The sequence below is a fragment of the Henningerozyma blattae genome, chromosome 1 (assembly GCF_000315915.1).
Source record: "Henningerozyma blattae CBS 6284 chromosome 1, complete genome".
Classification (NCBI taxonomy): Eukaryota; Fungi; Ascomycota; class Saccharomycetes; order Saccharomycetales; family Saccharomycetaceae; genus Henningerozyma; species Henningerozyma blattae.
The window spans coordinates 2,405,626-2,428,057 of record NC_020185.1 but is presented as its reverse complement, the minus strand read 5'-3'; the positions used below and the strand labels follow the sequence as shown (position 1 = coordinate 2,428,057).

Below are 22,432 nucleotides of genomic sequence, written 5' to 3'. Positions count from 1 at the left end.
TTTTGAGCTGAATTTGAGTTTGGTCCATTTCTCTCAACCAGTTTTAATAGAAGCTGGGTCTTTTTCTGCTGCTTCTCAATATCACTTTGACGCTTTGTAAGTTTCCTCTGAAGTACTATTTTTTGAGTTTTTAAAGAATCTAATGTTAATCTCATCTTTTTTTGTGCTCTTCAACTTCAGAAGCTAGTTTATTATATTCTTTTTCTAGATCTTCAATAGATTGTGTTTGGTCTTGATCCAAATCAGATAATAAGCTTTGGTTATTTGTTGATTCTGATTTCAATTTTTTATCATTAAAGTTAACTTCCTCATAATCATCATCACTTAAATTTATTACTTCATGTGGAATAGAATCATAGTTAGAATGATTCCCAGATATTAAGTTTGTTTCATTCAGCATTTGTTTTTTCTCTCTCTGCTCAGTAATATTTTCATCAAGTCTTCTCTTACCATTTGATTTAGAAGTTGGAAATGTAATAGAAGTATTGTCTTGTTGTTTTTTGCTTTCATTATTAAGAATAGATGAAGAACTTATTTGGCTATCATCATCCAAGTCTAAATCAATAATAGTTTGAGGTTCATTAATAATATACTTACCTTGGGTATTTGAAAGTTCATTGTTTTGGAAGTCATATTCCGTGAAAATTTTGTTGCTCTTACTGCCCAGAACTGGGCTACTGGCTGTAGTAGTTTCATTTAGATTGGAAGCAACATTATCTAAGGTTTCTTTATGATCAGAATTCGGGAGAATAGGAGTTGTATCATCAATAGTTCTTATATTGCTGCTAATTACAGTTGTATTGATATCCTTAATATTTTTCTTAGTGACTTGGTTAACCTTCAAATCGTCTCTGTGGGTTTCTATTGGCGGAACTGTTGTTCTATCAGTAGTGTCAGAAAGCTCATTATATTTTTCCTTATTAATATCACTTAGAGTAAAATCATTATTGCTTCCAATATCGCTTTTTAAGGAATTATCCTTCTCTAAATGTAAAGTTTCCAATGTATTTCCATATGAGATATGTCTAAAACTTTGGATTTTCTCTCCATTATGAAGCTCTTCATTCTGTAGTTGATTCCTTTTCTCATTTTTATTACTTAAACTTGACTTTACATTTTCCAAGTCGGATATCTCATTTTTGCTAGGTAGTAGATCAAACGGATTAAATAAGTCCTCCTTTAAATTGCTAGTTGTGATGGTTTCATCGTTTACTTCTCTAATTTCTGGGGGCTTGTTGCCTGCATTCGTATAATCATCTGATGGATTCTCTTCATCCGAGCTCATATCTATCAGATCCAATGAAATAATATCATTCATCCTTACTGTCTCCATTTATTTGATTTAGTATGTAGTTTTACAATAGTGATGCCTCCCTGCTACCTTATTTTTACCACATATTGTCATACAGAATGCATCACACTGTCTTTTAATCATCAGGTTTTTTAAGTTTGAATTACTACTAATCTCATCGTTACTTTAGCAATGACTCGGCCGATGATATTTAGGCGTTTTTACACGCGTAACTGAAAATAATACTACTACTAACTAAACTAAGATTCCACAAAAGATCAAAGCAATTAGCTGATAAGCATTCAAATAATATTAGCACAATTGATCAGTAGCAATAAAAAAAAATAAATATAAGACGTTTTACAATACAGCAAACACATATAAAAAGTATAATTATAAAATTTGTAATATAGAAACTAAGATTAATAGAACTGTTGTAATGATTATTCACATTGCTTTGGATACTTTCTGCTAGTAATAGGCTGTGGGAATAAATCGTACTCTATCAATCTCTTTAAATCCCATTCAATCGAAGATTCTGTTTTATAGCACCAAATTATCCAACCTTCTCTCATTTCAAATGCATCTAACTGGGCTTCAACAAACTTTCTGGTATTTGTTCTCATTTCAGGAGTGTATTGTGAAATATCATTAAAAGGTTTGCAAGAACCAATTGGTGCATAATTAGAAGCCAAAGTCCCATCATAGCGAGCACCTCTTCCAACACCATTCAACCATTTCGTACAATCTGTTAATGCTGCAGAAAATTCACCTGTAATACTCCAATGTGTATCTTTAATGGAAGATAATCCCCATGCACATGCTGTTCTAACTTTCATTTCTATTGGACTAGTTAAATCACCATAATTAAATGCCTCGTATCTGTGGTGGTCGATTACTACACCCCAATGATCTTGTTTCAAAGTCCAAAAGTCATCCCAATATTCATTTGGTAAAAATGTGTCGTGAATCACAATAATTTGATTTCTTTTCAAAGTATGTCTTAAATAATCATATGCAACATCTAGGAATTGTGTTTTATATTTTTGCATATCAATAACACCACCTAGAGGTTCATTAATCAACTCAATACCAACAACAGTATCCAAGAATTCTTCGCGTGAATATTTCTCTAATATATATTTTAAGGCTTGCAATGTGACATCTAAATTGTCATCATTCAAAAATTCTAAATGGTCTCTTAACCCAGAGTTGTCAAAACCATTTTGGGAACCAGCAGCACCATGTAAATCAACCCAGACTTTTAACCCATATTTTTTACTCCATTCAATTGCATTATCTAAATATTTCTCTTGGTAGCCTGTGACAAATGGATCAAGATCTCTCTTCTTAAAAGCCCAGTAACCGATTGGTATTCTAACTAAATTTAATCCTTTATCTGCAATATCTTTGAAATCTTGTTCTGTATAAAATGTATCCCAATGGTTAATTAGCCTTGACTTAGCCTCATCATAGCCTAGATACTTACAATAATGAAATTCATCAACAGGAATGCCATCGTCATTAAATGGATTTTCCCGGAATCTTTCAAAGAGAGATGGAGTAATATATGGCTCCAATACTAGCCAACCGCCAATATTAACACCTCTAATTGGAGATTTAATGGTTCCATAATCATAAAATCGTTTTTCATTCCGATCATTCATAAATTGTAAAGATAAAGGACTTTGGTGAGGAATAGGATTGGCTTTTGCCAATAACAGTTGAAAAGAAAGCGTAGCAATTGTAAACAATGATAATAGCATTAAATGAGGTTTATTTCAAGGAGGTAGAATAGATGTTTCTTGAATATAAGAAGTTGACGCAGAAAATATTCAGAGGTAACAAAATAATTAATATAAATATAGCAACAATTTGAAAGATAATGAGTGTTGTTGTGGTAGATATTTCAAAATTAACTTGATTTTTTTAGTTAGACTAATTATTTTTGTGCGTAGTCCAAGTTCAAGTATATGAGAAAAAGTATATGTGAAATTTGTGTAAACGATTCCAATTTTCCAAAATATTAAATTACACAAAATAGAAGAAAAACATAAAAAAATAAACTATAGCATAATTTATTGAATGTCTTCGTACAATACAGTAAATAAAACAAACTAATCGGTATTCGTTTGTTTACTAGCATTTGCTTCTTGTAATATTTGTTTCATAGAACTTTCATTCTTTCCGGCTTCATCTTGTTCAATGTTATTAAATATTGAAACTTGGCCATTCTTCCCCCTTCTTTCTTCTCTGATATCCTTTCTAATCCAGCCGTTAAAGTTTACTTCATAGCCTGTGAAACTCTTAATCGGAACTTCGTGTTCAGTATTATCCCATGGTAAAACATGTTTTTTCTGTTCTTCGAATGCTTTTTTATTCATATTATTTTGAGCTTTATTGCTATTACCTAATTTATTCTTTTGAGGAGAGGTTGTAAGGTTATTTGTGCTGTTAGAATTTGTTGAATTGCTGGTTGAAGAAACTGTAGAAGTTTTTTCGATTGGAGATGACTCAATGGCAGGTGTACTTGCTGAGCTGGTAATGCTACTATCTTGAGACATACTAACACCTAAATCTTAGAATCTTAAGAAATAACTTTTGTTGTTATAAGAAAATTGGAATTTGATATTTTAATTTTCTATTAAATATATATATATATATATATATATTTTTACGAAGACTAATTTTTCTGAAATTTTTGGAGGTTTTTCTTAAGAAAGCAAATAGTATCAAGCTGCGCTTCTAAAGAAGCGCTTTGAAAACAAAATTGATTCAAGCTTAAAAGTTCAAATGAATTACTTCACTCTAGCTTTATAACAAAAACGTCTATTCAATAACTTTAGTAACAATATTTTAATTTTACAATAATATGGGATATAGATCTCTATGATAAACAAACAAGAATGTAATATTTGTTATTAACAAAATATATATAACTAATGGGGTATTGAAATTTATAGTATGGCAAATAAAAAAGAGATCTATATATACTTTTAATTAAATATGAATTGTAAATGGATTCGATGTTGGCGATTGCATTACTTCGTCGTAATCTGTTATACCACCAGAACTTATATAACTACCACTCGTGTCAGAATTTTCACTTGAAGATATTGAATTTCTTGATTGACGAGGTGAATTTGAATTCATCGTTCCATTATTGCTTAAAGTTGATGGAGAGAGTGGGAGTTGAGGTGGAGGGGACAAACTTGATTTACTATTTAGAATTGGTGTATCTAATGTCGTATTTGATTGAATCTTATTATCAGTATTATTACTACCTATTTGGGTGATTATGCTTTCAAATATATCATTTCTTCCATTTCTCGTGCCTTGATACTGGTATTCCCTAGTTGGAGATGTATTAGTCTCAGGAATTGAGGAAGCAATAGTTTTTGAAAATTTTACATCAATATTATTAAAAGTTTCACCTTGATTATCACTAAAAACATTACTAAATGGAGTAATTGGTGTATTATAGTTGTCAGTATGAGTAACTGGAGTTATACTCGTACTAACAAAAGAAGAAGTGGAGACTGAAGAAGTTGGAGAAGATATATTATCTTCAGATGAACCTTGAACATTATGTTGGGAAGCGGTATTATCAGTAATAAAATTACTGGAATTTCCCATTGTTTTTGGACCATTAGAATTTACAATAATAGTTTGGGGATTAAAGTTATTCTGCGGAATATTTTCATTAGTTTCAGGTATAGTTCCTCTAGCTATTAGTATATTTTCCTTTTTAGAATATAATATTGGTGTGTGATTAATATTATTATTATCTAACAGCACAGCTGGAGCTGAGTCTTGAAAATTAGCGAGAGTAAGTTGAGTTTGAACATTTGTATTTTGAGAAAGTTCAGGAATCGGAAATTGTGTTGTGGTATCTGAAAATTGTGTTGTGGTATCTGAAAATTGTTGTTGCTGTTGTACTTTAATATTATCTAAGAGAGATTGAGTTGAGAATGGAGTAGAAAGAGATGGTGAACTATTATTCAATGGGATCTTTTTTGGGATTGGTGGAGGAGTTAGTGGTACTTCGGAAGATTGGATAATATTATTAGATAACGGGTGTAGAATGCTTTTATTTACAGTGATGGTTTGAATGGAAACAGATAAACTATCAGAATTTACATCATTTTCAACAGTAGTGTTTTTTGAACTATCTTTAGAATGTTTAGTTTTGGAGCTTTGGGAAGTAGAAACTTTTCTCAACGAAGTATTTTCTTCGTTATTAATTGTATAGATACTAGAATTGTCGCTCCTTAAGTCTCTAACATCCTGGTCATCTTCCTCATTATTTAAAGTACTGAAAATTTTATCATCTAACTCTTTCAATTCCAATTCTTCAATGACAGTTGATTTTGGAACATTATTAAATTGAGTATTAGAACGTGACTTAGAATGGTGATTCGAATTGGAATGGGAATGGTGTCTGTGAGATCTTGCTTTTGATGAGGGATCAGATTTATGAGAATGACGATGGTGACGATGTTTATGGCTACTATTGGTTTCACTAATTGTACTATTGACATCAGCGGTACCACTCTGTGTATGAATACGTGAACTTTTACGTGTACTCTTGTTAGTAGTCTCTTCACTCTTAGTGCTTGTGTCTTGAATACTACCAGTTACTTTAGTATTGCTTGATATTTTAGTGCTATTAGTGAATTTAGTACTTGAGGTAAGTTTGGCACCATTAGGAAGTTTTGTATTATTAATATCTCCATTTAATTGTATTATGGTAATAGGTAAAGTTGGCTTTGTAGAAATACTTGAAGTCTTCAAAGCTGGATCCACTGGATGTAATTTTGCCTTAAGCTCTTGTTTATTCAAACTTTTCAACGAGATTGATTTTTTCATTAGGTTAGTATCTTTGATTAGAAATGAAGCTCTACTTGTATTTGGATCACTTTTAAAAGAGTAGAAAAATGGAGTACTTTTATTATCATTATTATTAGTACTGGTACTAGTACTGGCACTGGTATTAGTGCTAGTAGGATTTTTATTTTTCAGAATGGAAAAATTAAAATCAGATACTGTATGAATTGAATTATTATTACTCAAAAGATTGCTAAAATTACTATTTTTCTTAGCTTTGAAATTATTAGTAAAATTTTTCCATTTATCATATTTAGCATCTAATTTTTTAAAACCTTGGAAAGGAGTAGTAGAATTCGAAGAACCAAAAGGTTTATCTAAAGTTTGTGATACAAAAAAAGCGGAACCTGTGTTTTGTGGAGTCATTGCAGGTGGTGTAACAGCATTTGATTCATTGGAACTTTCAGTATCATTAGATGAGTTTTTATTGGTTAAGCCGTTACTTAATGAGTCTGCTGTATGAGTTGAACTATTAGAAGTTTTTGGAGTAATATGACTATGATGACGACGACTGTTTTTACGACGGTGAGATCTTACACTAGGGGTGGAAGTATCATTAGAGGTATTTGATTTTGAATTGGAAGTTATTGGAGTTGGAGTTGATTTCGTTGAGGTTGAAGAATGCCTTTTAGAACTAATTGGTTTAGGGTCTAAATTAGAGGATGCAATATTTGAAGGGGATATCAATGAACTATGCTTAGTATATTCTTTTTTAACTTTTAAAGGTTTAATTTCGGGTTCTTCTTTATTATTAATTTGGGTATCTTCGAAAAAAATAAATTTATTTAAATTATTGGAAATATTGAATTCTAATAATACACATCTACCAAATAATGATTTTTTCTTATTAGATTGTTCATTAGATAGAGTGGATAGCCAACTCCAATAGAAAGTTTTATCAATTTCAACATTTTTAATTTGTAAATAATCATCGAATTGAATTGTATTTTTTTCTGAAACGTATTTTGAATGAGGCCAATTCGTGTTTAACGTTGAATGTCTTGTTGTTAGGCTTTTCACATTGTTTTCTGTATCTTCCGTAAAAGAATTATTCAAATCTTTAATATCTTTTAAATTCTTGAATAGAATCTTTAAAAGTGCGAAATTTTCTCTTGATTTGAATAGATCAGGGTTATCAAAATTCAAATTTAAATTCATCTTGCATCTATTCAAGAGTTGCCACAGATCATCTGAAGGCACTGGAGTGTGTAATTGTACCAATGGTATTGTAATTAAATTTGAATTAATTTTAAAGTCAATTGGTGGGTAATCATAATCTATTAAAAGTTTCTTCAATTCATTATTAATTGATGAAGTCTTTTTGATCCCATTTTTGGTGAAATGTCTTAAGAATGATAAATAAAGATGGAATAAAGCGTTTGCTATTTTGAAGTAACCTTCAATGCCAATCTCAAGAGGCGAATTCGAGCTATTTACGGACTTGGAAGTGTGTTCTGCGGTATCTTCTCCCGAATAAAATATGCAGTCATTTAATCCACCAAAACACCAAATACCATAAATTTTGCAAGTATCAATAGAGTTTATATTTGTAATAAATCCATTGCTGGTGATGATTTTAATTAAATCAAAAAAATCGTAAACAATAGAGGCTTGATCCTTACCATCTAAATACTTTGGTAGGATGTTAAAGAATGAATCATTTGGTAATTCATTACTCAGTTCGTCTTTCTTGAATTTCAGATATTGTTTGTAATGTAAGATACCTCCATTTGGTAATCTACACCAAATATATTTTAAACATTGTATTAAAGTCCAAACATTATTTTTATTTATATGACCAATTATCTCCTTCTCTGTCAATTGTGAATCGGGTATAGATTCATTAGGGAAAAGGATAGTTAATAGATAAACTAAATTTGTGTTGTCTTGAGGTGATCTGAAAGGTAGCAACAAGTTTTTCGTAGTTTTTGCTCTTCTCTTTAATTCTATTGTAAGCCAGTGGATTGGTGTTCTAGCAACTTCCCAGGTGAACGAACTAGGTAATTCTAAATATGTTTGTAGGCCAGTTATATCATTGATATCTAATGGAATTTTAATCTCAGGAGTATCAACATGATTTGGACCCTCTTTTGTAGTGGGCAATGAATCTTCTGTTATTTTCGGAGTTTTGTCTTTGTCTTGATCTTGCTCTGGAGCTGTAGTTGTAGATTGATCTGGATCTGGATCTGGATCTGAATCTTTAGTTTGCGATTGACTTTGTTCTTTTTCTGGATCTAGATTCAAAGATGGATGGTTATCTATAAATTGTGTGGATGACATGAGTTGAGCTTTATTATAGAATAGATGTGTATGATATGTTTTGCAATACGTTATATGCTATTTATATATTTTATGCTTCTAATAGTACAATTTGAATAAATAATAAAAAAAAATAACGATTGTAAATAGAATAGCGGTTAACAGAAGGTCACCAAATCAAAAAAAAAATACGCAGACTGTGGAATAAGAAATTCTACAGCGGCCAGTCTCCTATGATGAATAAATAATCCGTAAAGCCTATATATAGTAGTAATAGTAATAACCTCAATACAAAGAAACCTTTTGCTTCAGACAAATCCGCATTCTAGGATAGCTCGCTTACTCCTTTATCATTCGCAGTATATCATCCACGCATATCAACCAGCTTACCTCAACTTTTCTTGGAAATAAAACAAAAAAAATAAATAAAAATGGCTGACAAAACAAGATATGATGTACTCCGAATGGTTGCTAGCAGTATTCTTCATCAGGAGTACCTTAAGATGATTATAAATAGTACATTACCTGAATACCCCATTAGCCCATAATTATTATCACCAAGCAATTCTCCCACAACTTACCTATTATAGCCACAAGATCAATATATTGATATTATATCCAGAACAATATTCATATCAATATCCATATACATCTAAATTCCAATCTCTAGGCCATGTATAAGCAGTAGTTTTAATTAGCTAGCCCAAATAGGATACTCCGGTCAGCATAGTCCTCGCCTTCCGTTTCCATCATTTCTTACTAAATCAAGTAACACCGATACCCGTCGGGTGGCTTTTCCGTTCCGGGATCCGTTAGTTTCTCCTATTTATATCCACCATCCCGTGGGGCTTCTCTTTAGCATAATGGTGCTATATATCTGTTGTCAGATTCCATATGCCCTAAGCAGTAATTATCTTATCAGCCGACTTTTTGTGGTAACTAGTAAGCAAACTTCCGCCGCATCTTACTTTACCCTTTCAGGATATTGCTTTAGGCTAACAGCCGACAGGAATTTCTTATTTCTCTTTTGAAGAACACTATATAAGCACAATATCCAAGAATGGAAACCACGTTGGCCATTTCTGCGGGGTGTTCTGGGCAACCATGATCTGCTACGTATCTACTCTTTGGACCCCTCCCCTATTTTTGCTACTGATAAATGCACGGATGTTTTAGTATAAGGAACACGTTTAGGACATTGTTTCATGATTAATATCTGTATATGTATATAGGGAAAAGTATACTTAGACAAGTGTCGGTGTATAGTGAACTTATAATGTGCTTGTGTATTGTGTTTGTATAAAGTAAAAACAAATTGTATAAAATATTGAGCATATTCGGTATTGGGTAAAAATATCAAAATATCAAAATATCAAAATATCAAAATATCAAAATATCAAAATATCAAAGTAATATGGCGTTTATCATACGCCAGCTGTTTTACCCCACAATTCAATCTATAATTATGTCTTACATATTCATGTCTATAATGATGTATCTTGCATGTCTATGTCTATAATGATGTATCTTGCATGTCTATGTCTATAACAATGTCTTGCTTATTCATTTCTATAATTGCTTGTTGTCTTGTTTCAAGTATTCAAAAGGTACTGGACACCCCTCTTTTCCTCCAGTAATCACTCACAGCATGCCAATCTCCATTGACTCTTTGAATACCGTTGACAACACTCTTGGGAATTTGTTCTATTACTTTATGGCCCATAGCTTTGATGGCTTTAATACTTTCTTTCCCTATCATTGCATAGCTCTCTACTTCGACTCTATTCGGTAATAATTGATGATGAATTCTAGGGTAAGCTATACTTTCTAGTAAGGGCATTTTACTCCAATATAATCTAAAGATATTTTGTAATATGCTCGTAGTTATTCTTGATCCGCCAGATGCACCAATGACTAATTCTACAGAACCTAATTCATTAAAGATAATCGCAGGAGCAGCACTAGATAATGGTCTCTTTAGAGGTTCTGGGAAATTAAACTTGGAAGCAGCTAATCCAAAAGTATTGGATTTGCCAGGTTGCGAAAAATCATCCATTTCGTTGTTGAAGATGACACCTGTCTTAGGATCATGGACTAATGATCCAAATAAAAGATTAATTGTTGTAGTTAATGATACTGCATTACCAAATCTATCTACAATACTAAAATGTGCTGTACCATGTGGTTCATTCATCTCATAGATAGGGTCATATTCTTTCCAAGAATTTAGTGTTTGGAATCTATTATAAATACAGGTCTCATTATTGGAATCCCTACGTTTCCCCTTGGGGCATGTCTCTTTCAAATTACTATTATTTTTAATCTTTTCTACTGCATTTTGGATCCATACATCTTCATCCATGATCTCCCCAATTCTTGATGGTAATTTATCTTTTTTATAATCAACACAATAATCACCTAATCGACTTCTTGCTGACGCCATCCATTTCATTGTCTCAATTAATTGGAAAGATTGTTCTTCAAAATAATCACTACCTTCAATGCTTTCAAAATTATCTAGTATCTTAATAGCAGATAAGAGAGCTGCACCAGAACTAGAGCCTGTGGATGTAATTAATGTGAGATCATTATCAGGGGCATATTCAAACCCAGACCTAAATGTTACATTAATAGGTTTACTCGAATTAACAAAATAATTGGCAAAATCATCTCCAGTAATAATACCATCATGTTTCTTAATCACCTTCAACATTGATTGAACAATCCATCTTTCAGGATCATAAAATGGTTTAGAACTACCATTATGTGCCAATTCCAATAACATTTGTCCAAACTTTGGTCTACTAATCCAATCACCGCGTCTTTTAACACCGTTTTTGGTACTATTTAATACAAATGCCCAATCTTCTGCTTGTTCTTCGGTGGTTAAATATGGTTCATATACTTCTAATGCTGCACTTAGCACTTCATCGACTTCCCATCCTTTAATAGCTAATTCAGCTACAGGTTTGACTAAATTATACCATGTTACTTGCCCGCTACCTCTTTTTTTAAATAATTCGTAAATCCCAGCTATTTCTCCAGGGACAGCAATAGATAACCCACCAGCTTTCGATGCATCAGGACAATCCTCAAACATATCTTTATCAGCTGCCCCAGGAGCTTGTTCACGAAAATCAATAGTTAAATGATCTTGTTTTTTAAGATCTGATGATCCAAAGACTGCATATCCACCGCCACCAATACCACTATTGAAAGAATTAATTAATCCAATACATAATGTTTGAGTTACAGCAGCATCCGCTGCATTAGAATTAGGGAATTTTTTAAAGATGGAATTTATTGTTAAATTTGAACAAATTTCTAAATCTGAAGCAATAGCACCATTTTTGCCTTTTTTTAACAATTTAGGATTTGGAGTAAGTGAAGGGTGACGTCCCAGGGGATCTATATCAATATCCAAGTTGGGACCCTTAATGAATTTTAAATTTAAAGCGTTAATTAACTTAATGTCAATTATTAACAGTATAATGGTAAATAATGAACTTTTCATAGTAGTTATTTTTTAAAAAAAAATAAAATAAAATAAAATAAAATACAAATTTTTTTAAATACTTGAATTTAAAGAGTAGTAATATTCAATAAATAGTTCTTATTTCTTCGGTACTTGGGATATTTTTTTAGTTGAGTGGAAAAAAAAAGGAATCTTTTCAAACGTTTTAGTCGATTTTTATAAAAAAATCTCGATGACTCAAATTCAACTTTAATAACATTAGTCTTATTTTTTTAATTTCTAATTCTATATTACAAATACAAATCTCCGAATAACCGGGAGTTGTGGCGTTTTTTCTCCAACAAGTGGTTGCGCCGCATATTTGTCGAATGTGAAATTTTTCTTTTTTTAATTTACAGACACAAAATGTATAGAAAAAAATTGAATATAATAAATATTGAATTAAAACAATATATAGTAAAACAAAAATTAAGTATTTATTTATTTATTTATTACGTATTGTTCTTATATACAGGTCCAACGAATATACATGATTAAAAATGATTCTTTTATGGTTAATTTTCTTATATTCGAAGTAATTTTGACAAGGATAATTAAAGTTTTTATGTTTTTTTAGGTATATGAGTAAATTCATTAATAGATCCTCAACAGAACTATCTATTCGATGATACGGGTAACTAAACCGGTACCAACTGTCTTACCACCTTCTCTGATATTGAATCTTTGACCAATTTCGACTGGAGTTGGGTGAATCAAATCACATTCCATTTCGACATTATCACCTGGCATTATTTGTTTGGAATGATCTTCAACAGATTCTGGGAATCTTAAAACAACAGTAACGTTAGCAGTTCTGATGAATAATTGTGGTCTATAGTTTTCACCGAAACCAGAATGTCTACCACCTTCATCCTTAGATAAGATATATAGGGAGGCTAAAAATTTAGTGTGAGCCTTGACAGTACCTGGTTTGGCTAAAACCATACCTCTCTTGATTTGATCTCTTCTGATACCACGTAACAAAAGACCTGCATTGTCACCTGCCATGGCTTCATCTAAATCTTTTCTAAACATTTCAATACCAGTGATAGTGGTCTTGATTGGAGTTTTGTTATGGCCAACAATTTCGATTTCTTGACCTTTGATTAATTTACCTCTTTCAACACGGCCTGTAACAACGGTACCTCTACCAGAAATAGAAAAGATATCTTCAACTGGCATTAAGAATGGTTTGTCCAAGTCTCTGACAGGGGTTGGGATATGTTCATCAACAGAATCCAATAATTTCAAAATAGCTTTTTCACCAATTTCAGGTTCTCTATCTTCCAAGGCACATAAGGCACTACCCATAATAACAGGAGTATTGTCACCATCAAAACCATAATGAGTTAACAATTCTCTCATTTCCATTTCAACCAATTCCAACATTTCAGGGTCATTCATTTGATCAACTTTGTTAACAAAAACAACCAAATTTTGAACACCGACTTGTCTTGCTAATAATAAATGTTCTCTTGTTTGAGGCATTTGACCATCACTTGCAGCAACAACGATAATAGCACCATCCATTTGAGCAGCACCAGTAATCATATTCTTAATGTAATCAGCATGGCCAGGACAGTCGACGTGGGAGTAATGACGTTTAGCAGTTTCATATTCAACATGGGCAGTAGAGATGGTGATACCTCTAGCTCTTTCTTCAGGAGCTTTATCAATCGAAGCATAATCCATGAAATTAGCCCCACCACCGTTCTTAGCTAAAACTTTGGTGATTGCGGCGGTTAAAGTAGTCTTACCATGATCAACATGGCCAATAGTACCGATGTTGACGTGAGGTTTGTCTCTCTTGAAATGAGCCTCTGCGTAGGTTCTTGATTGTGAAATTAATGGTGTTAAAAGAGTAGGGGAGACACGTGGCAACGCTTTCATACGAATAGTCGACCACAAAGGTATCGATCTAGTAATTAAAGTCGACATTTTTTTGACGTAATTTGATTGAAGTGTCTTTGTTATTGGAGTCGTTTAAGAAATATCAACAATTAAAATACAGGAGGTAAATAATAAAAAATTAGTTATTTTTAGCCAAAGCTTGATTATTTTAAATTTTCAACTTTCGGAGGACAACGACAGTTTGAGGATTTTGCCCGATGCCAATCTTCGGGTTCAAAGAAAAATATCGTAGGGTTAATGACACCTATATTAACTTTTTTAATGTTAAGCTTAGCAAACATTTTATAAAGCCAGATAATAGTATTAATAATAGACTACATAAGTATTATTAATTAGCGTTAAATTTTAATCTAAATTTTATTATATAGATCTCGGCTCCCCTTAATAACTTTTGGAATTAAAAAATATTGATTTAATAAGAAAATGTATATTTTTTATTCAAAAAAACAAAAAGTAAAACATTTCTATTAAAAATAGCTAAAACTGATACTATACTTATTTTTGCTTTTTAAAAAAAAGAATTTGTTTCTTTCTTGCACTTTAGGTCAGGAATGAAATATAAGCATCAAAAGAGAATTATTCCGGGCGGATAATTTTTATTGATAAAAGATAAAATCCTGATATATTTAAACAGGTTAGCGAACAAGATAGTAACTAATCAAGACAAAAGTTGTATTTCGTAGCATAGTCTAATTTTGTAATTACCATGGTGAGATACTACTGTGAATACTGTCATTCCTACCTTACTCATGATACGCTGAGTGTGAGAAACTCACATTTGGTGGGTAAAAATCATATTAAAATGGTTGCAGATTATTATAGAAACAAGTCCAGGCCTCAAAGGTGGCCTTCTGCGGTCAGTGCTACTTCAAATACAGTTATAGAACCTTCTACTACATCTGCCACTGCTACAGGAAAAAGTAAGCTGGCAAAATCAATTTCCAAAATTCGAATCCACCCTAGCACTAGAGCAGCTAAAAAAGTTCAACGACAAAAAGCAAGAGCGTTTGCAAAAGAACAAATGTCTATTCAAGAAGAATTAGATAGAACTTTAACTAGTTTATACCGAAGAGCTCCTGGTTATTCAAAAGTTTTTATTCCAGATAATCGTTTTGATATAAGTGCTTCCGTTCGTCAAGCTCGTCGTCCCCAAAGAGCTAATGAAAGAGGTCATCAAGATCAGCATGGAAACAACCAATATAATCGTCATCAGCATACTGACTCTAATATGAATCCACCTAGAGATGAGACTATTGATGAAGCGGCCAGAGCTACTATTTCTCTTCCGCCTCCAAGAGTCCTCACTGCTTGGGCAAATCCAATACCCCGTAGTACAATCCCACAAGTAAGCCAACAATATGCTTCACAATTGGACCATCCGTATACTGCAGCTATTAAGGCATCTATTTCAAATATTAAAGGTTATAATACTAATTCTCACGTGTATCGCGGATGAGTTTTTTGGGTGGTGTTACCCTGGCTGATTTCCGATAGATCGGTCTTAAGGATAATTCGAGCGTCCGTAGATAAAAATATATTCAATTGTAAACTAGTTGTTTATATGCATAAATGTATACGAGTATATACTTCAATACATTCCTGAAGAATTTTTCTAAATTTGTTCAACTAGTAAGGTACCGTTAAGGAGATCCTTTTTTTAAGAACTTAAGAAACCCTATTATTCTCTATCAGCCATTATTAATTATATTATTCGTCCGTCATGTTTAGATCTGTAATGAAAACTCAATGTCGCACTGTTCTAAACTCAGCTACAAGAACAATGGTCATGAAAAGAACTATATCTTCTACTCCTATAGCTAGGGATTTATTGTCAAATCTTTACGTCAAAGAAATCAATTCAGCTAGCTCCTTACTTGCCAAACAAGATTTTTCCAAATTAAGTGAAGAAGGTGTTAAGCAATGGAAAGCACCAGCTGCACCAAAATCCCCAGAAGTTGAAGCTCAAAGTAAAGACTCTTTGAATCAATATTTGACTGAAGACGTTGAAGTTATTTCTAAGGCTGCCCAAGAAGAAGTTGCAGAAAATGAAGAAGATTGGTTAGTTTTAGAAGATTAAGAAGTTTAGCTATCACTAAAAAATTGATTAATATTCTATCTTCGAACTGTCTATGATATGTAAATACTTTTTTTTTTATATTATTATATATTCTCCCGTACCTAAATAAGGAAAGCATATTTGTTTTCAAAATACTTATATTATTTTGATATTTGTGTGATAAAAACTTTATCTGGCAAAGTAAAGTTAAAGCAAAGTAATGAGAATGTTCATTGGAAAATTCGAATTGTGAGAAAATACAGGACTTTTTTAACTATATTTCTAGACTTTTTCTCCCCGAAAATTAAATTTAGTTTATATTTCAACAGTTTTAGTATCCAAAAATAAAGTATTTTAAAGAAAATTAAACCTTACAAGACAATTGTCGGAACTTTAAATATCTTAATGAAAATTAATTTTGAATAAAATTCAAATTAATTACGAATAAAGCTTAATTAATTACAATAATTCATCTTTCTGAAGCTACTACAGTAATTTCTGGTCATGAACTGTGGAAATTTCAAGTTATTAATATTTAAAAAAAATAAATTCTTATCGTATATGCTATTTTATTTATATGAATATATATATGTATTACTAATTTGATATGATATCCCACAGTGCTTAGATTGTCTTTAAGCTATTTAATCTGATAGGGCTTATATAACCCTATTAGTTTTTCTTGGTTACCCGCGCAAAAGAGTTTTCCAAACTATAAAAGGAATCACAAAAATTTAGTTGAACGATCGTTTTGCTTGATACATCAGAATAACAACAGACCCTTTGCCTCGCTCGGGCTTATGCTATTAACCATAAACTCTTGAGCTGGATGGCTTTACTCTTTTGGAGTATATTATCAGCTATAGGGTGATATTACTTTGACATCTTTGAGTACGGGCATGTTGCTTTTCCATAGCATTGTTAACGTAATTAGATTGTCGCACATAATATTTTTTTATACACTAATCATTCACTTTTCTTAAGAATGCTCCATATACGTCTTTGCCTATGTTAACTTTCCCTATTCTTTTTAGAGTCTGTTTACCCTTTTTTTGATTTACAAGAAGTTTTTTTCTTCTTGAAATATCAGAGGCATGCAATTTAGCCAAGACATCTTTCTTTCTAGCTTTTATAGTTTCTCTTGCAACAATATTTTTTTCCTCAATTCTTGCTTGAATAATAACTTCATATAATTGTGATTTGACATGCTTCTTGAATCTTTTGACCCACTCACTTCCGACACGAATAGCATCGTTACGATGAATGACTTGAGATAGAGCATCGATACTTTCACCATTCACTAGTAATTCTAACTTTACCACATCGCCAGCCGCAGGCTCTATATTATCGTAATCTAGATTAGCAAACCCTCTAGAGGCTGATTTTAATTTTTCAAAAAAATTATCAACTAAAACCTGTAATGGAATATCATACTGAAGGATAATCTGTGAATTTAATTTATTAACATTAACTTTCTTTGAATCTGAACTGAGGTTCATGTAGCGTAAATCTTTTCTAAAAATACCTCTACTCTTGCCAAGATCTTCTTCACATAATTTAATTACATCTCCTAGATACTCTTCCGGGACGGTAATGGTTGCACTGGTATAGGGCTCACGAATTTCTGATACTTTAGTCTTTTTTTCTAATAAAGTTGGAAATTCATCAGCTTTCGTAATTCTTCTTATTGTTCCATCTTTATAGACGATTGTATAGGGAACGGTAGCAGGTGTTAATAAGATTTGAGTACCATACTCTTTTTCTAAACGATCACAGAATACGGAGGCATGTAATGTTCCTAAGAATCCTAATCTCCAACCCTGACCAAGTGCAGAAGAAGTTTCTCTCTGAATAGACACTGATCTATCATTTAAAACCAAACGTTCTATATCATCTTCTAATTGTTTAAAATTAGTACCTTCAGATGGGAAAGCTCCTACAAAAACCATTGCTTTTGGCTCTTCAAAACCTGGTAAAATTTCTACAAGACTTTCTTCCCCAATTTTCATTATTGTATCACCATTCTTAGCTTCTCTAGAATTTTTCATCCCACATAAGATGTATCCCACTTGGCCAGCTGACAGAGTCCCAGTTGGTATACGGTCTGGATACATTATTCCAGCTTCTTTTACATCATATCTTTTCCTAGTTTGTGCTGTAGTTATTTTATCACCTTTTTTAATTTTGCCATCTACAACATAAACAAGAAGCACTACACCATTATAGGAATCATACCAAGAATCTACCAGTAAACATCTAAATGGTTTATTTAACTTACCTGTTGGAGGTGGGATACGATCAATAATAGCAGGCAGCAATAGTTCAGAAACATTTAAACCAGTCTTAGCGCTTACAGGAATTGCATCCTTTCGATCCATTTCAAAAACTTGCTCTAATTGTTCGTTGGTCCTTTCTATATCTGATGTTTCAAGATCAACTTTGTTAATAACCGGGATCATCTTTAAATCCATAGAAAATGCCAAATAAAAGTTTGCCATAGTTTGTGCTTGAATACCCTGAGTTGCGTCCACCAATAGCAAAGCACCACCACATGATGCATATGAACGAGTAACTTCACCTCTAAAATCGACATGACCAGGTGTATCGACTAAATGTAACAAATAGTCTTGTTTTGTTCTCTTGTCATAGTAAAACATCGAGCATGTTTGTGCCTTAATTGTGATTCCTCGTTCTCTTTCTACTTCTAATTTATCTAAAACTTGTTTATTCGATTGCGACGAGTCAATGACACCTGTAATTTCTAATAATCGATCACTCAATGTAGATTTACCATGATCGACATGTGCCACAATTGAAAAATTTCTATAATTCTCAATGGGAATCTGTTCAATACGTTCTTGCAATTTTCGTGTGATATTGGCTGGGACCACATTATTGATTTTTGTACTATTGTATCTAATTAAATTTCGAAGGATATTAAATTTTATAGTTGGGTGAGGTAGTACTCTTGAAAAGATTAACATCATTCACAAGGGCTTATGTTAAAACTTTCCATACTTGTGTTACTAGATATAGTAATTATTAGTTTTTTCTATATTTTACAAGTAACAACATTGAACCCTTTAGATTTCAATTATGCGGAAACCTTTAATTTCGTTAGATCATCGCCAAATTTGGTGTTATATGCATTCTTATACATTTTTTAAATAATAAAAAAAATAAAAAAATAAAAATAAAGAAACAATTAATTAGCATTATATTTTCCACTCTTCACTTTTGATTCAAATGATATACATATTTGATACCAATGAAATTAAAATTAGCATTAAATGCATCCGAATCTCCTGAGGATTATAAGCTTTTAAAGACTACTCTACAAACTGTAGCTTCCTTAAGAAAAACTGCTGTTCTACGATTTAATGATGAAAGATTAATCATCATCTCCACCCCTAAATCATTAACGACTAGTAGTTCAACCATATTACATGGAGATACAGGCCAACTTTGGTGCACTATTCCGAATGATGTATTTAAATTATACGTCATTAAATCTGCGAGAGATAAGAATTGCATTACTATGGAATATAATTGCGAATCATTACTAAATGTATTTAAACGTTATGATAAAGTTATGAACCAAGGGTATGCATCTAATATGACAATTAAATTACAAAATATGCCTGAATGGAATATTCAACCAAATTTGGAATCCAACCCCAATGCTACTCATAGATCAAACCCAATCCAGGCTCTTGGTATTACTTTTGATGAATATGTTGTTACAAATTCTGTGAATACAAAAAATGATGATATTGAGACTACTAAACGTAGGCAAAAGGATAATAAAGATGATTCTACTTCAAATAATAATGTTACATTAGCTACCAACAAAAAAGTGTTACATTCTTTCCAAATACCTGTAAAATTATTATTGAAATCACAGGATGAAAAGATTAAAGAGCCACTTATTGATTACAAACAATTAATGATGTATAAGCTACCTCCAGTATCAGGTATATTTGGTAATGCATTTAAAAGTTTTATTAGAAGAATTGATAGATATTCTACTGTCAATCATATTCGATTATGTGGTATACAAAAGAATAAAGGAAAAAACAATATTAATGAATATGAAAACATTCAAGATTCCATTGAAAATGTTGATATAGAATTGAAGACAATAGTGAACGAATTAGATTGGAATTTAGATATTACTTGGAATGGTCCATTAGAACCAATCTTCCAAGAAGTTTCCAATGAGTCTCAAATGTCACAAACTAATGATTTAAATGCCACACCTAATGAATATACTAGGAGCCCTCACAAAAGCCCTATGAAGAGCCCCATAAAGAGTCCCATTAAGATTACAACTAAGGATACAGAACCTGTTGAGAATCCGTTTAAGTTTACCAAACCGTTAACAAAAACTGGAGAATCAGATACAGGATATGATAGTCTACGAATTGAAGAAAGTCGAATGTCATCATGGGGCCATGGCAATGAAAGTTCAGAAGATACAGAAATAGCTAATGGTACTATGAATAATGATGAAATGGATATTGATCATGTACCAGATAATCACTTAGATTCTAGAGAAGAATATGAAGATGCAAGTAAAATTGTGGAAGAAGCAGAGCAAGAGAATGCCAAGATCCATGAAGTATATATTCGGAGTAAAGATTGGAAAGTTTGTTCTCGATTGTACGTTGCATTTGAAGAAATTGTATTAGCAATTTATCATGATACATCTTGTATATTACATTGTGCATTAGATCGTGGTAGTATTGAAGATACAGGTGATACTGACGGGATATCAAGAAATAATACAAACAATGAGAAGGTAAGAGAACGAGGACAAATTATTTATTACATTGCAAGATCCAAACCATTATAAATCATATATATATATATATATATATATTGGTCAAATAATATATTATTAAAATGTTATGTTAATGCATGCGCTTATACCTATGAACGTCTAGAAAAGTTAATAATTAAATAAGATTATTTTTTTTTAGAAAAACAACAACATTTGGGTATCAATTAAATAAAAAAAGATTAAACGTTTATTATTATTAATTTGAATTTTCCTTTGCGAAATCGTCAATGAAATCTGCCAATTTCTTAACTGATTCCACAGACAATGCGTTATAAATGGAAGCTCTGAACCCACCTACTGAACGATGACCTTTTAACCCAGTCAATTTAGCAATGGTAGCTTCTTTTAAGAATTTTTCATCCAAATCATTATTTTTCAATGTAAATACTACATTCATCTTTGATCTACAATCTTTTTGAACTGGTAAGTTATAGAAATCTGGATGTTTATCTAAAGCAGTATATAATAATTGTGCCTTTTCATTATTTTCCTGTTCTTGAACTTTAACACCACCTTTTTTCAAAAGATGTTTGAAAACTAAATCCATTACATGTAAAGTGAAAATTGGGATTGTATTATAAGCTGAATTATTTTTAACCACAGTTGGATAATGGAATGCAATTGGAGTCGCTGGGATATTATTTTCTAAAAGATCATTTGAAGTACATTTTTCAATATCTTTCAAGATTGATTTTTTAATGATATATAAGGTCAACCCAGCAAGACCGATATTTTTTTGAGCACCAGCCATGATGATACCATATTTGGAAACGTCAATTTCTCTTGATAAGATATCTGAGGATAAATCTGCCACGATTTCGACATTTGGATTGGAAGCTAAACATTCTGGTAATTCTTGCCATTCGACACCATGGACAGTTTCATTTTCACAGAAATAAACATAGGAATACTCTTTATTCTTATTGAATTCTTCAATCCATTGAGATTCTTTAGGAATGGAACCGAATTTTTTATTAGAATCATAATCTTTAGAGTTGAATATGACTTTGGATGGAACATGTAATCTATTAGCTTCTTCATATGCCTTTTGAGACCAAGAACCTGTGACCAAATAACCTCCTGGGGCCATTCTACCATGTTTCCCAATATAAGCGGCAGCCATATTAGTGGCCAATGAGGAAAACCCGGTAGTACCACCACCTTGGATGAAAAAAGTTTCATAATCATCAGGAATGTTCATTAAAGTTTTCAAATGAGCCTTTGCGTCATCAATTACTTTGATGGCATCTTTCGATCTATGCGAGATTTCACCGATACCTAGCCCTATATTGTTGTAATTGATTAGATCTTTGGCGGCTTGTTGTAGCACAACGGTGGGCAATTGAGCTGGTCCGGCACCGAAATGAGTAGGTTCTTCTCTTTCTAACGACATTGAAGTATGGGGGAAAAGGGCGTTTTTATTATTATTTTATTTTTTTTTGGTTTGTTCTCCTTGAAAAAATGGTAACTACAAAGTCAATCAGATAGGATGCTAGTTATATAGTGATCTGAAGCTAGAATTGGAATATGACTAAAACCCTGTTTTTAAGCCCTTTACAAGGCATAAATGAAAAATTAAAAAGTGATGATCAATTAAAATAGGGCAAAATTGAAATATTCCAACCTTAGATAGTGAAATATTATTTAGTTAGTCACACATAACATGAGTTC

At 32.0% G+C, this 22,432-nt stretch overlaps 11 protein-coding genes across 11 annotated transcripts; 3 read left to right on the top strand and 8 right to left on the bottom strand.

The window, feature by feature from the left end:
- Positions 1-151: 151 nt before the first annotated feature.
- On the bottom strand, positions 152-1,333 carry TBLA0A09870 (uncharacterized protein; the record flags this gene model as incomplete). Its single annotated transcript, XM_004178241.1, has 1 exon — positions 152-1,333. One exon carries the CDS (start codon positions 1,331-1,333, stop codon positions 152-154), a length of 1,182 nt encoding a protein of 393 aa, XP_004178289.1.
- Positions 1,334-1,734: 401 nt separating this feature from the next.
- TBLA0A09860 (glycoside hydrolase family 5 protein) lies at positions 1,735-3,057 on the bottom strand (the record flags this gene model as incomplete). Its single annotated transcript, XM_004178240.1, has 1 exon — positions 1,735-3,057. One exon carries the CDS (start codon positions 3,055-3,057, stop codon positions 1,735-1,737), a length of 1,323 nt encoding a protein of 440 aa, XP_004178288.1.
- Positions 3,058-3,408: 351 nt separating this feature from the next.
- Positions 3,409-3,855, bottom strand: IES4 (Ies4p; the record flags this gene model as incomplete). Its single annotated transcript, XM_004178239.1, has 1 exon — positions 3,409-3,855. One exon carries the CDS (start codon positions 3,853-3,855, stop codon positions 3,409-3,411), a length of 447 nt encoding a protein of 148 aa, XP_004178287.1.
- A 436-nt stretch (positions 3,856-4,291) lies between these two features.
- MSB1 (Msb1p) lies at positions 4,292-8,458 on the bottom strand (the record flags this gene model as incomplete). Its single annotated transcript, XM_004178238.1, has 1 exon — positions 4,292-8,458. The coding sequence occupies one exon, from the start codon at positions 8,456-8,458 to the stop codon at positions 4,292-4,294; it is 4,167 nt and encodes a 1,388-aa protein (XP_004178286.1).
- A 1,579-nt stretch (positions 8,459-10,037) lies between these two features.
- Positions 10,038-11,951, bottom strand: ECM38 (gamma-glutamyltransferase; the record flags this gene model as incomplete). The annotated part of the gene is made up of 1 exon (XM_004178237.1): positions 10,038-11,951. The coding sequence occupies one exon, from the start codon at positions 11,949-11,951 to the stop codon at positions 10,038-10,040; it is 1,914 nt and encodes a 637-aa protein (XP_004178285.1).
- Positions 11,952-12,569: 618 nt separating this feature from the next.
- TUF1 (translation elongation factor Tu) lies at positions 12,570-13,841 on the bottom strand (the record flags this gene model as incomplete). Its single annotated transcript, XM_004178236.1, has 1 exon — positions 12,570-13,841. The coding sequence occupies one exon, from the start codon at positions 13,839-13,841 to the stop codon at positions 12,570-12,572; it is 1,272 nt and encodes a 423-aa protein (XP_004178284.1).
- Positions 13,842-14,568: 727 nt separating this feature from the next.
- YHC1 (Yhc1p) lies at positions 14,569-15,318 on the top strand (the record flags this gene model as incomplete). Its single annotated transcript, XM_004178235.1, has 1 exon — positions 14,569-15,318. The coding sequence occupies one exon, from the start codon at positions 14,569-14,571 to the stop codon at positions 15,316-15,318; it is 750 nt and encodes a 249-aa protein (XP_004178283.1).
- A 264-nt stretch (positions 15,319-15,582) lies between these two features.
- TBLA0A09800 (ATP synthase subunit H) lies at positions 15,583-15,939 on the top strand (the record flags this gene model as incomplete). The annotated part of the gene is made up of 1 exon (XM_004178234.1): positions 15,583-15,939. The coding sequence occupies one exon, from the start codon at positions 15,583-15,585 to the stop codon at positions 15,937-15,939; it is 357 nt and encodes a 118-aa protein (XP_004178282.1).
- A 941-nt stretch (positions 15,940-16,880) lies between these two features.
- On the bottom strand, positions 16,881-18,905 carry GUF1 (GTPase GUF1; the record flags this gene model as incomplete). Its single annotated transcript, XM_004178233.1, has 1 exon — positions 16,881-18,905. One exon carries the CDS (start codon positions 18,903-18,905, stop codon positions 16,881-16,883), a length of 2,025 nt encoding a protein of 674 aa, XP_004178281.1.
- Positions 18,906-19,186: 281 nt separating this feature from the next.
- Positions 19,187-20,773, top strand: MEC3 (Mec3p; the record flags this gene model as incomplete). The annotated part of the gene is made up of 1 exon (XM_004178232.1): positions 19,187-20,773. One exon carries the CDS (start codon positions 19,187-19,189, stop codon positions 20,771-20,773), a length of 1,587 nt encoding a protein of 528 aa, XP_004178280.1.
- A 184-nt stretch (positions 20,774-20,957) lies between these two features.
- On the bottom strand, positions 20,958-22,154 carry SER1 (O-phospho-L-serine:2-oxoglutarate transaminase; the record flags this gene model as incomplete). Its single annotated transcript, XM_004178231.1, has 1 exon — positions 20,958-22,154. The coding sequence occupies one exon, from the start codon at positions 22,152-22,154 to the stop codon at positions 20,958-20,960; it is 1,197 nt and encodes a 398-aa protein (XP_004178279.1).
- Positions 22,155-22,432: the final 278 nt, after the last annotated feature.